The sequence below is a fragment of the Phaseolus vulgaris genome, chromosome 7, assembly GCF_051622355.1.
Source record: "Phaseolus vulgaris cultivar YP4 chromosome 7, ASM5162235v1, whole genome shotgun sequence".
NCBI lineage: Eukaryota > Viridiplantae > Streptophyta > Magnoliopsida > Fabales > Fabaceae > Phaseolus > Phaseolus vulgaris.
Genome location: NC_143504.1, coordinates 39,529,540 through 39,545,180, shown reverse-complemented (window position 1 = coordinate 39,545,180; position 15,641 = coordinate 39,529,540). Strand labels below are relative to the sequence as shown.

General features: G+C 36.0%; 3 protein-coding genes across 4 annotated transcripts; all 3 read left to right on the top strand.

Moving 5' to 3' along the window:
• Positions 1 to 543: 543 nt before the first annotated feature.
• On the top strand, positions 544 to 4,570 carry LOC137817105 (uncharacterized). 2 transcript variants are annotated; one of them, XM_068620336.1, is made up of 8 exons: positions 544 to 777; positions 1,602 to 2,038; positions 2,136 to 2,208; positions 2,315 to 2,395; positions 2,490 to 2,553; positions 3,398 to 3,485; positions 3,597 to 3,681; positions 3,972 to 4,570. In XM_068620336.1, exons 1-8 carry the CDS (start codon positions 709 to 711, stop codon positions 4,008 to 4,010), a joined length of 936 nt encoding a protein of 311 aa, XP_068476437.1. In that variant the 5' UTR covers positions 544 to 708; the 3' UTR covers positions 4,011 to 4,570. The 2 variants fall into 2 exon arrangements, 1 of the variants encoding a protein (XP_068476437.1); XR_016523381.1 differs by having other exon boundaries at positions 577 to 777; positions 2,131 to 2,208.
• Positions 4,571 to 6,995: 2,425 nt separating this feature from the next.
• LOC137817100 (uncharacterized) lies at positions 6,996 to 10,962 on the top strand. The gene is made up of 5 exons (XM_068620329.2): positions 6,996 to 7,319; positions 8,544 to 9,308; positions 9,929 to 10,114; positions 10,276 to 10,401; positions 10,541 to 10,962. The coding sequence occupies exons 1-5, from the start codon at positions 7,254 to 7,256 to the stop codon at positions 10,646 to 10,648; spliced, it is 1,251 nt and encodes a 416-aa protein (XP_068476430.1). The 5' UTR covers positions 6,996 to 7,253; the 3' UTR covers positions 10,649 to 10,962.
• Positions 10,963 to 11,373: 411 nt separating this feature from the next.
• On the top strand, positions 11,374 to 13,630 carry LOC137817099 (protein SLENDER RICE1-LIKE 1). The gene has a single exon (XM_068620328.1). It carries the CDS (start codon positions 12,048 to 12,050, stop codon positions 13,518 to 13,520), a length of 1,473 nt encoding a protein of 490 aa, XP_068476429.1. The 5' UTR covers positions 11,374 to 12,047; the 3' UTR covers positions 13,521 to 13,630.
• The last annotated feature ends 2,011 nt before the right edge of the window (positions 13,631 to 15,641 follow it).

The window sequence follows — 15,641 nt, the reverse complement described above, 5'->3', positions numbered from 1 at the left end:
CTATTATTATATTTATTCCAATTATAAACTAATATTATCAATATTATTATGAGGAGATTGAGATATAGAGTAATTAGTTTACATATTTTTCAATCACTAAAATGATCTTGTCTATTTATATAAAATATTGACTTATTTATACCCTACTTTTAATAATTTATATACATTAGATTACTATACCTATATATTAATAATGTTAATAATAGTAATAATAATTGTAAAATTGTTTATTCCGTAGTAATTTGACTTCAATTTAAATTATATGCATTTGCCATCAACGTATATCTTATATTGGTAATTTTTTCATCTATTAAGAAGATACAAATATAATTAAAATCCATATTATATAAATAAAATTTAAAGAAATTAATTTATATAATTGAAACTTATAGGAGCAACATAAGTAATTAAGAGAAAATAAAAAATAGTGGAGTAACGATTAGAAAAAGAAAAAAAAAAGGCATGAAAATATTGAAGAAATTGGTGTAATGTGAAGATTAATATGAATTTAACGTTGTCAGGTTTGTTCCGTCAACCAATCAATTTTGCTTAATTTACGTTTTGGGCTTGTTTTCACCTGTTTCTTTGTTGTCGTGTTCTGTCACCACCGACTCATACTCCTTTCATTCCCAATTCTCTTCATTCCTTTCAATACAAGACAAACCCTTTCTCTTCCATGGAATCGCATTCATAACACGCCTCTTCAAAATGCATTCTTTCAGAGACAAAGTTACGCAGAAGTTGTCCCATCTCTTCCCCAACTCCTCCTCGCCCCAGGTATTCCTTTTCCCATGATCTGCATTTGCTTATTCGTTATCGTGCTCTCATTCTCAACTAAATGAACCATTAATAAAAATCTGAGCTTGGTGTGGTGGGCACTCTTATTCTGTTCTTGCACACACGCTTCCGTAATCTTTGCCCTCAATCTTCAATCTGATCTGTACGTGTGCAAAATCTGAATCTGGATTAAGTTGGCTTCATTATTTCTCATCACGGTTTTGAGTTTTTCAATCAAATGCACCGAAGAGACATGGTAGGAGAGGGAAAAAAAAGAGACTCGTGTTGTTTCATTTCATTAATAGTTGAAAGCTGAATATTGTTTTCAATTTGAATTGTAATCGAGTATATGGGTTTTTTACTGTTTTGTATTCACATGAAGAATTATGTTTTATGGCCTGTATACATTACCAATGGTTAGTATTATTCTGTTAGGTGTCTTTGGTAGCATATGTTATATGTGGTATGGCCGTGGGTTTTTGGGGCATTATATTTATTTTGTTCGATGGGTAGGAAATGAACCAGGAAAATGATCCCTTCTCTTTGTCTATCTGTATTATATCATGAAGATAGATTGAATTTTCAAGTGGATGGCAAACTTCGTTTGGAGTATGCTTGCATTATATGTAGGGTTACTAAATTTCAAATTTAGGTGCATGGCCAAGTTTAATATATTTTCTATGTCACTGCTTTATGCTCCCAGTACAAATGGCATGCATTATAGGAGCATTGTACTAATTTGTTCTACATATCCCAGTTAGAAAAAGAACCACCTTACCTTGCTTGTTCTTTTATATTTGATATGAGGTTTTTATTTGGCACAGGATAGTCCATATTCTCAAGAGGATAAACCTGTGTCTTCATATTTATCGTACATTATCCCTTCGATCAGCTTTGATGGATCGAAGACAAGCAAGTATCAAAATGAGAATAAATCACCTTCTGCTGGATATAATTATGGGAATTTTGACTATCAGGATGTTCCATCGGATAGCTATGTGGACTGTCCTATGGACCTAGTGAAAGATTGTAATGATAATAATAGTAATAATAATAATAATGAAGATCCTACCTTTAGAAAGAGCAGTAGCAGTTCTGAGGTTTTTGAGGAAGCAAATGAGCAGCAAACGCCAAATACTTCAAAGAAGTCTCGACTCAATCTTAGTGATGACTCCACTTTTATATCCCCTGCATTGTATGAATTTTTGGAAATATGCCTCCCTAATATAGTGAAAGGACGCCAATGGGTCTTACTTTATAGGTAACTTTTCTCTGTAGGTTTTGGTTTATGCATTGAACAATAATTTGCTATTGCTTTGAAATATTGATACGACATTTTTTCTTTATATTAAGGGCAGTACGTTAAAACATGGAGTATCACTTCGAACACTTATTCGCAAGAGTGCTGAGCTTTCATGTCCTGGTTTGCTGGTATGTCAACCCTGCAGAACTATTTTCCAGTATATATTTCATCTGCATATCAAGGTGTAGTTCTTTTGTTAACAATGAATTATTGTAAATTATGAAAAACTATTAGATCGTCGGAGATATGAAAGGTGCTGTGTTTGGTGGGCTGCTAGAGTGTCCCTTGAAACCTACAGCAAAGCGAAAATATCAAGTATGTCAACTATCTTTTTTCATGGATACTGCTTCTTTGTGAAGGCACTTCTTCATCTTGAAGTATGATTTTGTTTTGTGTACTGTGGTCACAGGGAACAAATGAAACTTTTGTCTTTACAACTGTATATGGTCAGCCGAGGCTGTTTCTACCAACTGGTAAGGATTCTCATCATTTAAATGCATAATTTTTTGGTAGGAATTTCTTGGAACTTAGGAAAATGTCTTAAATTGATGCATTGTCTGACTTGTGAACAAATGGACAGGTTCGTATAAGCTAGAGTGAAATTTACATGTGTTTTAAGGTTAAATACATTATCTTAATTTTGGTATTTCAGTTATCACTAGGACCTGGATTTGATAAGGTGGAAGCATGTAAGCTTGACATAAGAATAATCTTTTTGTTAGTAAAATATAGATGAATCCTATTGAATGACTGGTTCATTATCACCTCTTGCATGTCCTCTTCTAGTTTATGTAGCAATTTAGAAAGGTTTGGGATCAATGGAATCATTGAGTCTTTTTTTATACTTATTGCAAATATGACTATTCATTATCATTGCAGAATTAGTATTTTACAAATATGAGCTATTCAATGATGATCATGTGCTTTTATGATCATAAAAAGACCTTTTGAATTGTTTCTTTTGGAAAAGGTGTTTTTCCACGAGAATATCAATTTGTTTTGACTGTTTCACTTATAGGGATTTTCAGTTTACACATAGGAAGAGAAGGTAAGGAAAGGAAGAAAGGATGATATTAATTTGTCACGACAATCAGATATGATAGATGTTTTGGTGTCTAAAGTTTTGAGAATTGACTAGTTAGGCTATTTAGGGGATAAAAATTACAACCATTTGGAGTCCTTACTACTTTACTCTATTTCTATAGCAGGAACAATAAATTATCTTTGTTCATGGTATACATTATTAACTTTTATTATTTGTACGAGATGTTTGTTTTCTCGAGTTTCCTTGAACTTGTGTTGTAATTGTATGGGCAGGTGTCAACCGATACTACTGCATGTGTGTGAACGATTTACTTGCACTTGGTGGTGGGGGTAGTTATGCTTTATCCTTAGAAGAAGATTTGTAAGTATTTAAATTTAATAATGTCGCTTAGTTTTGTTCCAGTACATTTAAATTGTTATTGAAGTAGCAGTAGTGGATTCTCTTATTGAATGCATCCTTTTGGTTGAAAAGGTTATCTGGAACTAGTGGACCAAGTGAAACGTTTGGAAACTCGTGTCTTGCTCACAGTCCAGAGTTTCAGTTGAAGAATGTCGAGGTAATACTCTCACTACCAATCTTTGTTTTCTAGCTTACAAGTTACAATAAATTACAAGGTATACATGATACCCAAATTTGGATGCAGTAGTGGGTTTGTTTTGTTTTAATTTTTCCAAGCCCAAGCTAGATGGGCAACCAAGAAATTAAGCATTACATAAACGTATCCATTGCTGTAGTTCAGTATATGGCATGCATTGATTTTGTCCATTGCTTATTTCTGCTACCTATTGTTCCACATTTTTTTATTGGTTCATGTAGATTTATTCACTACATTTCTATTATATGCAGCTGTGGGGTTTTGCGCATGCTTCCCCTTTTCAAGGCTAAGATACTTTTGTTTGATGTCCAAAAGAAGCGTCTCTCTCTTCTACTTTTCTTCTCTCTGTCTGGATGTAGTTTAGTTTAGCCTTGAGCTGTTGATGAATTTGATGTACCTACTCTCAGGCATGTTCCAAATTGTTATAGTAGTATATTTTGCTTGAAATTCCATTTTTTTTTAAAGTTTGGGTTTGTGAAAGCCAAATGGTCTGAACACAAGGTTGTGTAGTAGAATATGAGGTGGGAATCCACTCACTGAGCTACCAAGAAACACAAAGATATTATTCTACATGCAATATATGCATTACGTAGAAGGCCAGGTATACAACATGAGAAGTTTGCACCTCAGTAATTTGATTTGACAAACTAAACAAATTAGAGGCAAGTCCTTTGGTGATGGTTTAAACAAGTGCCACTACGCTCTCCAATGTATTCAACATCAACAAGTGCCACTACGCTGGCCACATGACTTAACCGTATCTGACAACTTTGTAATTTAATTGACTTCTAAACCTTTGATTGAGTGTACTAAAATTTAATTACTCATGTTTGATCTGTTTATCAGGTAATCTTTTTTCCTGTCTCTTTTTATTTGTTTGCACTTTCAACCGTTTTACAATGAGCTTTTCAGCAAATTATAATGATTTCGTTTTATTTTTTAGTGTTGAAAAACTTTTCCCTCCAATTTAATTTGGGTATGCTCTACTTTGGGTGGTTAAATGCTGGTAAGCCATTCAAATGTAAAATTATAACCGAACAAGGTTTTTATTAAAAATGCATTGAATATTACTAAATTTACACGTTTTTTATTTTGTATTTTAGTTTCAAGGTTTTATTTAAAAATGCACGCCCATGCTTGGTATGCATCCATTTTTGTTGTATATTATTAAAAAATATCATTACAAGGCAAAAAAAAAATACAGTTATACTAAACAATCTAGAAATAAATCAGTAAGGTATGAAACAAAACCTAAAAAAAAATAGTATTAGAAAACGTTGAATATAATGATTTTTTTTTTCAAATCTCTCACCTACTCAAATAATTGTTTTCTTAAACATTATGTTGAAAAAGAATAAAAGTGCTGAAAGGGAGATATGCGACTTAAAGATAAGATAACGGGTGCAACTGAGGTTATTTAAACATTTGAATTTAAAGTTTTAAAAAAAATTATATTTAACCTTTTATAATTAATATAGAGAGGTACACCAGGAAAGTATAGAGGTGGAGGTAGAATTTGCCTCCTTTTATAGTTGTCACTCAAAATCATTGTTGGTCAAGCCCAAATGGTCTCCAACCATAATGGACCAGTGATTGTGATCATCTTATTTGGCAAGGTGCACCATATCAATTCCAACTTGCACGCACCTATTGAAAATGGTAAAAATATTTTTACAAAATAACGAAAATAATCTTAAATAAAAAGAAGATGTAGATAACTTTCAAAACCCTATTTTGGAAATATTTGAATTATGAATTATGTTTATTAAATTCTGAATTTTCAAATCCGGAATAAGAATAATTTTAGAAATTTTAAAAGATACAGGATGGATGTTAAAATTGATATGGTGCGAAAAAAGTTGCCATCTTATTTTTATAAATGTTCCTATGTTTCATTTAGTAGAGGAGACAAGTCATCTCAACGTCTATTCAACAGGTTTGAATAACAAGAAAAAAAATCTACCCAACAATAAGCAAAGTGTCTAACTTCGACTAGTAAATGGAGTTTCCAAATATGTTTCCAAGAAAATACATAAACATAGGAACAACTGATAATGAACAAATAATATTTTACTTGAAGACATTACCAAAATTTCATAGAGATCAAACCGTTCTTCACCTACGTCCACATTAGGACATATTTGTTGCATTACTGTTAATGCTACACGAAAACTTCTATTAACTATATAAGAGAAGGTTAACTGAGATTACAGGGGAATAGAATAATAAAACTGTTAGAATATTACAACTGATGTTATTTTTTAATTGGTTTCATCTAAAAGTAATTTTCTGAAATTACTATAGACTAAATAAAAGAGTTCAATTTTAATTAAAAATTATAATAATCCTAAAAATTAATCAATTAGAATAAAACAAAATCTCGACAAATTAATTATTGGAGTTTGATCCGTTTTCTTGAAATGAGGTAAATTTAATACCTTTATAAATACTTACTAAATCTGAAAGCTTTTTTCTTTCTTAAACTAAGACATGAACTTCTCTTAATTTTTCAAGATAAAAAAAAAAAAACTGATAACAGTATACTTTAAACAATTTGATTAGTTTTCAACTTCTTTAGATTAATTAAAAATTTATAATGATTTCGAATTGTATCTGCCAAGACCTATGCCAAACCCCATACCTAAATATACTATGATTGTTTGTGAATTAATGTCAAATTTTCTTATAGAGATATATGTAAAATGTAGCCAATTAACTAGTCATTCTGTAATATAGAGAGTAAGGTTCCTCCTCTGATTATTCTCCCATTACATGGTATTGAACATTTAAGTGGAGAAAAAAAAAACAGAACATGTGCAAAGAAATTAAGGAGTGCCTAAATATCACCAAATAATTTAGTTGACATGCATGGAATGTGGAATGTTTCAAGAAACGAACAAATAAGATTTTGTTATATGGCAACAAATGAACAATGCACATGAGGGCATTAAGTTCATATAGTGAAATGTTTACTTAAAGAAGCGACCCAATGAATGTGTTGAATGAAAAAATTGTAATGCATAGATAATTAGAAATATTTATAATTTGGTGCAAGTTTTAAAGAAAGCTAGAAATAAGATGTTATATGATAAAGGGAAAGGAATAATATTTATTATAATAGTATAAGGCTTGGTCAACAGAAAATCCAAGTGAGGACAGGAGAGTGGGAAGAGGGTTGCAGTGAATGAATGGGCCAGCGTGTATCTCGCGTTGACGCCAGGCTGACGCCTTAAGAATGGCCCTATATATCAACATAACTAATTCTTTCAGTCTTTGACACCCTCATACTCTCCATCATCCTAGCTAACTAACCACTCATCTTTCTCTCTCTCTCCCTTCTTCCCTATGGACTCTCCTTCTGCACATGTTTTACTCTCCAACACACGTGTCTCACAACACCATTTTCCCACATTTTGCACTTCATAGTACAATTATATATATCATCTCTCTCTCCACATATACCTTTTTGTCTACATTTTCTATTTTCTTAACTTTCTGGGCTGGCTTCATTGCCTCTTGCCAGGGGATACACCATGTTGCAGGATGTTTTTGATCAGCCACTGCCACCAAAGGCCGAACCGCAACAGCAACTCCCCATTGTAAACACCTCCATCCACTCCAAATCACCTCCCATCTTAATGCATGCATGCATCAATCATATCATCGCTTCTTTCATTCTGTTTCTTGCAAGATTCATATATTATTTCCCACTGCTAATAATAACATTAAAGCTAATATACATCATTACCTGTTCCAGACATCTACAACTCTTTTTTCTAATATTCTTTTCTAGGCTTCCCTGCCAATTTGTAGGGAAGAACGTCTTCCTTTCTCTCCATTTACATAGTTGGGGAGCATAATGCTTATTGACTAGCAATAAGAAAAAATAATTAGAGATTCCCAAATAATTATTAGGCTTTATCCCTTTTTTAATATTATCCTATCAAATCCCAGACAATGGCATTCACCAAAATGTCATTTTCTAAGGGTAACATTGTAAACTGCAAAGTGATATCAATTTCTGTATGATTTCCAGTGTGATAGCCATTTAAACGTAGCTTTCGTTTATTGGGGAATATATATACACACACACACATACCTGTCTGTGTTTGTCCATTTGCCAATTTTGAAATTCTTATTCAGTTTGAGAGGGAGAGGGGACTTACGGAACAATTCACATGTAGCATTATGGGTTCCTTTTAAGTGCCTTTTAATCCCCATTAAATCAGTTTCCATACACCGAAGAACACAACGTAGCATGGGATGAGGTTCCTTCTTTGTTACAAACATACATGTATAGTCACATTAAGGCATAAATGCCCATCTTTTTCATGTTCCAAAAAAAGCCAACCCTCTTGTAGAACTCATTATCTGAACATGACCATATATAAACACAATCAACCAAATCTGTATTTGGAGTTCTTCATTATAGGGTGTTGTACGTTGATTTATTTAATTTATTTCCTGACAAAGAGTGATGAACATACCTTATGCTTGTACGCGTGTTACTTATTCACTTCAGAATGCTCACACTATTTGATGAAGACATGCATTAAACCAAACTTTTGACCGATTATAACAGAGAATATTATCTTTTTGAAAGTTTAGAGTCTGATCATTGTAGGCTTGATCCCAATTCCTCCTTTGCTGATAGAAACGAGTCTGATAAGATCACATAGCCGTCCCATAAGGGAAAACAACTGGTGTAGAATCAGTCTTCTGACTGTTTATAAAGGGTCTATCAAAATGTTGTTATCAATGTGTTTAGTAGTTTTTTTTTCGTAGTCATGATGCTTAGATTGTATTTATATCACTTGGTGCAGGATGAAATTTCAAGCCCTCTTAGTGCTCGAATTTTTGAACTTTGTAACGCTGAATTTTTCCCAGAGGCTTTGCCAAATTCTGAGGTTACTTCCAGCTCAAACTGTTGCTATGAGGAGAACTCCTCGTATGCCACAACAAACAAATCTTTAACTGTAGATGTAGAAAATAAATTGAATAGCAATAGCAACACAGTCACAACGCCAACTAGCACTACCGCCACCACCACCAACAACACAACCAACAGTAGTAACCTGTCTATTATCTTTGACTCCCAAGAAGAAATTGACAATGACATCTCTGCCTCCATAGACTTCTCACTATCTCCATCTTTCAATGTTCCTCCATTTCTCCCAGTGACATCCCAGCAAGAACAGTTTGATTTCTCTTCAGTGCAGCCTCAGGTCCAATTACCAGCATTTTCAGTTGTGGAGGGCTTCTCTCAGTATCCCACTGACCCAGTTGCGCCTCCCCTTATGGGGGCTCCATTACCTTCTGTTTTTGAAGAGGATTGCATATCTTCTGTTCCTTCTTATGTGCCTCTCAACCCTTCATCTCCTTGCACTTATCTCAATCCTGGCATGCAACCATACATGCCTCCTGGTCCCCTTACTAGTGCCTTATCAACTGATAGTTCTGGATATTTTGGTGGGAACATTCTTCTTGGTTCCGAACTTCAGACACAAGAATTGGAATACCAAGGAGAAAATGGAAGAATGTATTGTACAGATTCAATTCAGCGGGTGTTTAACCCTCCAGACCTTCAGGTATGTATGATTTTCAAACTATTTTAGTAAAATTCTCCGTCATTGCCTTTTGTTAACAATGCCATCCAAATAAAAAGTGTTCAGTTCAAATGTTCAATATGCTCAGAAATGAGAGAAAAGGAAGTCAATTGTCCAAGGATTTTTATTTATTTATTTTTAATGCTAAGTTATTCTATAAGCTTGCTCTTTCAGGTTTCTAGTTTGAAAGATTGCAGCAGTAAGTTTCTTAACAATAAAGAGGGGCATTACACGAGGTGAAAAGTTTGCGAAAGATAATGGCCCACAAATTTCTAAGAAGCTGTATGCCCCGTAGAATATATACCCATATCCATCAAAACAGTAGCTAGCATATCAACCGCTTTATAATCTCATTCTCACCTGTAAAAAGTAGAGAATAAAATCTGGGCTAGCTAGTAGCACGAGTCAGAGTGGAATGACAACTTTCCACAAAAATTGATAACAACCAGCATCATTGTCAGAGAAGACCCACTTCATGAGTGGCTCTTTTAGCATATCGCTTTCCAGAACCTCTAACCAAGTTAATGATAGTCTGCGAATGACCAATTGTCCTTTGCACTGAGCAGGAGAGTGACTGATTTTGTTTGTAATTTATTTCCTAGGCACTTGGTACTGAGAGTCAGCAACTAGTTTCCGGGGGTGGTAGTTCTGCCACTCTAACACCTGAAATCTCAAACTTAGAGGACTCCTCATTCAAGGTTGGAAAACTTTCTGTTGAGCAAAGGAAAGAAAAGATCAATAGATACATGAAGAAAAGAAATGAAAGAAACTTCAGCAAGAAAATTAAGGTACACTCAAGTTCCTTGCCGTCTTCAAAACAGCCTCATCGTCAAACAAAATTAAAATCTTATGATGTGACATTTGCATATATATGTAAGGTATTCCTTGCTATAAAGCACTTCATATTGCATGCTTCCCAGTTCAACTAACGATGCAACCAAATATGCAGTATGCCTGCCGCAAAACTCTGGCAGATAGCCGACCTCGGGTTCGAGGAAGGTTTGCAAAGAATGATGACTTTGGAGAAACCAATAGAACTACAAGTAGCAATCATGAAGATGATGACGAAGACGAAGTAAGATTTCCAAGGCTCATCCATTTATTAAACCCTTAACAGAGCTCTTTCCATTCAACTTGCCCAAGTGAAAAACAACAAAATTTCTTTTACTTGTACCTTCTCAATTATTTGTTGATTCAGTTTTTTAACCCTGCAGATAGTTGTGAAAGATGAAGATGACATGGTTGATTCCTCAGATATTTTTGCTCATATCAGTGGGGTGAACTCCTTCAAATGCAACTATTCCATCCAATCCTGGATTTGACTTAATAGTTTGATCAGTATACCTACATTTAGCTTCTGTAGATTTTTTCATGGCCTCATACCACCCCACATTTCTCCTATCTGGTTATGACGGATGAGGAAACTGAATAATTGGGGTCCTAATACTATACAATAAGTGAATGAAGAACATATAGAAAAAAAAACTGTATACATTTTTTGCAGACATTACCTTTCTTATTACTTGAGTGTACTAAGAACCATATGATGTATTAACTAAAAATTTCAACTGTCTCCATGTACTACTGTAGTTCATATGTACTTTCTTTTATAATAGTGAGGAACTAGTGTTGGCTACATTGAAGGGCTTAAGCCCAACCTTCAAATACTTTTGTTAATTGCTTTGAATCTGTTTATCTCTGGCTGATAAAATTAAAAAAAGGATATCCTCTAAATCATTGATTTGATTGATTAACCATAATATATACTTTTTAAGTAATAAACCTCACAGTTACAGCACAATAAACAGTTCAATAGGCTAGAAAGAAAAAAATATATAAATATTACTAAAGCATAGCACCTAAATTCCCTTGTATGGATAAAAAAAATCTAATAAATGAAACAGAACCTGACCAATCCAACTTTTTAATACAAATGTATTAATTATAATATTTTCTATAAATAAATCAGAGATAAAAAAATGTATTATATTATATTTTATATTAAATAAATTTATTAGAAATAAATATCACATTATACAAAAGATTATGTATTAAATATTTTTACTTCTAAAATAATGATACCACTAAATTAAGTTGGAGCTAAAAAAAGAACACAGTCTAATAATCTAAACCTACTTAAAATAAATACATGGAATTCAATTTTAAAATCTAGAGTGATGCAAATGAATCTAGAGTTATACCGGGTTAGCAAGCATGCCAGGTTGGTGATGATCAAAGGGTATCAGCTGTTATGTTGGCGTGAATGCCCCTCTCAAATCCAAAGATGAGAGTGGGAAGAGCGGAGCAGAGCATGTAGGGCAGGTTGGCACCTTTAAGGTACTAAAAATCGAAGGCACGTTACCGCGACATTAGGGGTACCTTTTAAAAAAGGGCAGAAATTATATTAGCAGTAGTATCTATCAATTTGATGCATTAGTACCGCGGATAGCTACTCAACACAAACTAGTAACGCATCATCCTCATACATTATACAAGGCAGCTTCTCCGTCAATTTCCTCACACATCCCTTTCTCTCTTTCTCTTTCACTTTCTCTCTTTGCTCTCTCTCCTTTTCCCTCCCTCTTTTTCATCACTCACTTTTCACTCTCCTCCTAACTGAATAACTTAAATCTCTCACCCATGTCAACAAAACCTGATTCAGTCAGTACCAAATTGAATATTTAATTAATTAAATTCCTTTGTTAGCTTTCATCCTTCAAAATGAACGGCAGTTCCAGCGAAAGCAAGACCAGGGACATGGACGGGCAGCTGGCGGGGCTGGGCTACAAAGTCCGCTCATCAGAGCTCTGTCAAGTGGCTGAGAATATGGAGCGTTTGGAGAACGCCATCAACACTGTCAACTCATCCAGGGACATTTCTCAAGTAGTCTCCGACGCACTTCTCTACGATCCCTCCAACATAGGTTTAGGTTCCTGGGTTGACACGCTTCTCTCCGAGCTGGACCAAACCGTGTCGTTGCCCTACGATCTGTCTTCTGACCTACCCGATTTGCCCACGGATCCGAACCGCCAACTGGGGATGGTAACCACGGTCGAAGAAGACTCCGGGATAAGACTCGTTCACACACTCATAACGTGTGCGGATTCTGTGCAACGTGGTGACCTCGCATTCGCTGGCTCCCTCATCGACAGCATGCAGGCCCTGCTGGCTCACGTGAACACCTCCTGCGGCATCGGAAAGGTTGCCGGCTACTTCATCGACGCCTTGCGCCGCCGAATCTCGTCTCCGCAAAACGCTGCGTTCACAACCTCCCCCTACGAGAACGACGTTCTCTACCACCACTACTACGAGGCCTGCCCGTACCTTAAGTTCGCGCACTTCACTGCGAACCAGGCGATCCTGGAGGCGTTCAGCGGCCACGACTGCGTCCACGTCATCGACTTCAACCTGATGCAGGGGCTCCAGTGGCCGGCGCTCATTCAAGCGCTTGCGCTCCGCCCGGGAGGTCCGCCGTCGCTGAGGCTGACCGGCGTGGGACCTCCCTCGCCGGACGAGCGAGACACACTGCGCGAGATCGGCGCGCGGCTGGCGGAGCTGGCGCATTCAGTGAACGTGCGTTTTACGTTCCGCGGAGTAGCGGCGTGGCGGCTGGAGGACGTGAAGCCGTGGATGTTGCAGGTGAGTCCGAAGGAGGCGGTGGCAGTGAACTCGATCATGCAGCTACACCGCGTGCTTGGTTCGGGAATCGATGCGGTTCTCGGGTGGATCCGAAGTCTAAACCCTAAGATCGTGACGGTTGTGGAGCAGGAAGCGAACCACAACGGGGAGGGGTTTCTGGAACGGTTCACGGAGGCTCTGCACTACTACTCCACCGTCTTCGACTCGTTGGAAGCGTGTTCGGTGGAGCCGGACAAGGGTCTCGCCGAGATGTATCTGCAGAGGGAGATTTGCAACGTGGTGTGCTGTGAGGGACCGGCGCGAGTGGAGCGGCACGAGCCGCTGGCGAAGTGGAGGGAGCGGCTGGCTAAGGCCGGCTTGAGGCCCTTGCATTTGGGTTCGAACGCTTACAAACAAGCCAGCATGCTTTTGACTCTCTTCTCAGCCGAGGGTTACTGCGTGGAAGAAAATCAAGGGTGTTTGACTCTGGGTTGGCACAGCCGGCCTCTGATTGCGGCTTCGGCTTGGCAAGCCGCGCCGCTAAGAGAGGGTGAAACGGTGCGTTTCCAGCGTTGATGAGAGAAGAGAATGTAACAGAAAAGAGTTGTTTATTTTATTCTAGTTACTACTAGTACTAGTAAACACAAAGAGTGGTGAATAATGTATATTTTTCTATTTTCCTTTTATTTTCACTTTCACCTCCTCATTTTTCTCTCACTTCTTCTTTCCGCCTTTCTCTTTTTGTTCAAAACCCATCCGAACTCTTTTTCTCCTTTTCTGGTCTTTTGAGTGATCCCTCAGCCTAATAACTTCATTATGGATAGTTGCGTGTTAGTGCTCAATGCTCAATACCTAATTACCCTCTTTCCTTTTCCTTTTCCTTTTCTCTTTCATCCCACAAACACCTTTACGTTTCTTCAATTCATCCTCTCACATCTTTCTCTCTTCAACTTACTTTATATGTTACTAACTATTTCACCAACTTCCTTTTCTAATTAGATCAACAAACTTCAACTAAGATTCAACTTCATTATCTAACTCAATCAACTCAGGTAACATATCCAATTTTTTTACAAATGCATCAAAATATTTCATGTAACATTTATTTTGTCTTTTACTACCCATTCCCTCTTAACTCAAAGTTGTAGAGATTCTTCTTTTTCCAAATTATTGGTTTTCCACTCTCAGATTTTTCTCCAAATTTAAATTCTCTTAAAAAACGTTTTACTTTCTAGGGAACCATTCTCCCGAGACACATCTAATCTCCAATGCTTCAAATTCCTTCACATTTTGTGTCACATTCAATTATTCAAGTATGGCGGGCCACTCCCATGAAGGACAACAGTCAACCTTAACTGTGCTAGTATTTTTCTTTTATGCTCATTTCTCATCCTTTTTTCTTAAGAAAAATCAGTAGGAATTTTATTTCCACACTATTTTTTTTTCAAAATAAAATGTATTTGATAAAAAGGAAGTTGAAATGGTTTTTATTCCATTTCAAAATATTTGTACATTTATTATCAAAGCAAAATAGTGTAAATGTATTTTTAGTTTTAAAAAAACCTCATTAGGTTTTATAAAAGTCAAAGAAATATATACTCCGCGTAAGCAGAATCAGGACTGGCACAGCAAAACATTTTATAAAAGTCAAAGAAATAGAGCACAATAAAACATAAAGACATGAAACTGAACATGGCTCCATTATTATTCACAACTTTAAATAAATACAGCCTTCATTTCAGCATCAACTCAAATTTTAAAAGATATTAGGACATGTACACTCTAATTCAGGATCTAGCTTCATTATGTAAACCATAAACTAAACAATTGATAAATAACATCTCTAAATCATCATCGGTCATAATTGGCTTCGATCACATGTGAATAGGTTTTTAGTCTAATAAAATGGAAATTGGGAGTTTTGTCATCATAAAAGTATGGACGATACTCCTCTCCGATCACAACTTCAATTTTTTTTTTTTTAAGTTCTTGTAAGATGTGGTGAAGGAGACGAGGATATCAGTTATTGGAGGAAAGACTAGTGACAACCACCCTACTTGATTTCTCGATCTTGTACCATAAAAATGAAGAAACAACCTTGGTGTAGACCTCAAACTAAGAGCCTCACAAATTAGCCAAAAGGCCTTCATCGAGGTCTAACCATTCATATTCAATTAAGTGTGTGTCACATTTAAGATCTGCAAAACTTCTAACATGAACAGGAAGCAGACGTGAACATCTGATATTAAACAAGAATAAAAATAGAAAAAATCATGCTCCTTGGTTGAGACAGACAATGTTCGAGTCCTTACACCTGTGCAAGGAAACTATATCATCCATTAATATATTTACACTCTCGATAAACGAATGAAGAATAGAAAGATGTTGATATTTCTAGAAGAATTTCCTAACTCGATTATCCACCCACTCATAGTTATGATCTTGGCTAACTAAATCCTCAGCCACACTTAGGGATATGGGAGGCGACGACCTAGACTTAACCCCACCCCCACATATCGACCTACGACTAACCCAAGAATACCTATTACTGTTCTCAGTGTCACTAGATGATATGATTCCAATAACATGATAGAGATATGATATGGACATGTTATGGATTCAACAAGAGTTGGAATATGATTAGGCACTTTTTAAGAATTGAATCAATGTTCTTAACATTCAAGAACTCACCCAAAC

Bases quoted from the DNA above. Each gene is read 5' to 3' on its own strand.
- LOC137817105 (XM_068620336.1), top strand. From the start codon at position 709: ATGCATTCTTTCAGAGACAAAGTTACGCAGAAGTTGTCCCATCTCTTC. The intron at 778-1,601 runs GTATTCCTTTTC...TATTTGGCACAG, and splicing joins CCAACTCCTCCTCGCCCCAG to GATAGTCCATATTCTCAAGA. The intron at 2,554-3,397 runs GTAAGGATTCTC...TTGTATGGGCAG, and splicing joins GAGGCTGTTTCTACCAACTG to GTGTCAACCGATACTACTGC.
- LOC137817099 (XM_068620328.1), top strand. From the start codon at position 12,048: ATGAACGGCAGTTCCAGCGAAAGCAAGACCAGGGACATGGACGGGCAG.
- LOC137817100 (XM_068620329.2), top strand. From the start codon at position 7,254: ATGTTGCAGGATGTTTTTGATCAGCCACTGCCACCAAAGGCCGAACCG. The intron at 7,320-8,543 runs GTAAACACCTCC...CACTTGGTGCAG, and splicing joins CGCAACAGCAACTCCCCATT to GATGAAATTTCAAGCCCTCT. The intron at 10,402-10,540 runs GTAAGATTTCCA...TTAACCCTGCAG, and splicing joins AAGATGATGACGAAGACGAA to ATAGTTGTGAAAGATGAAGA.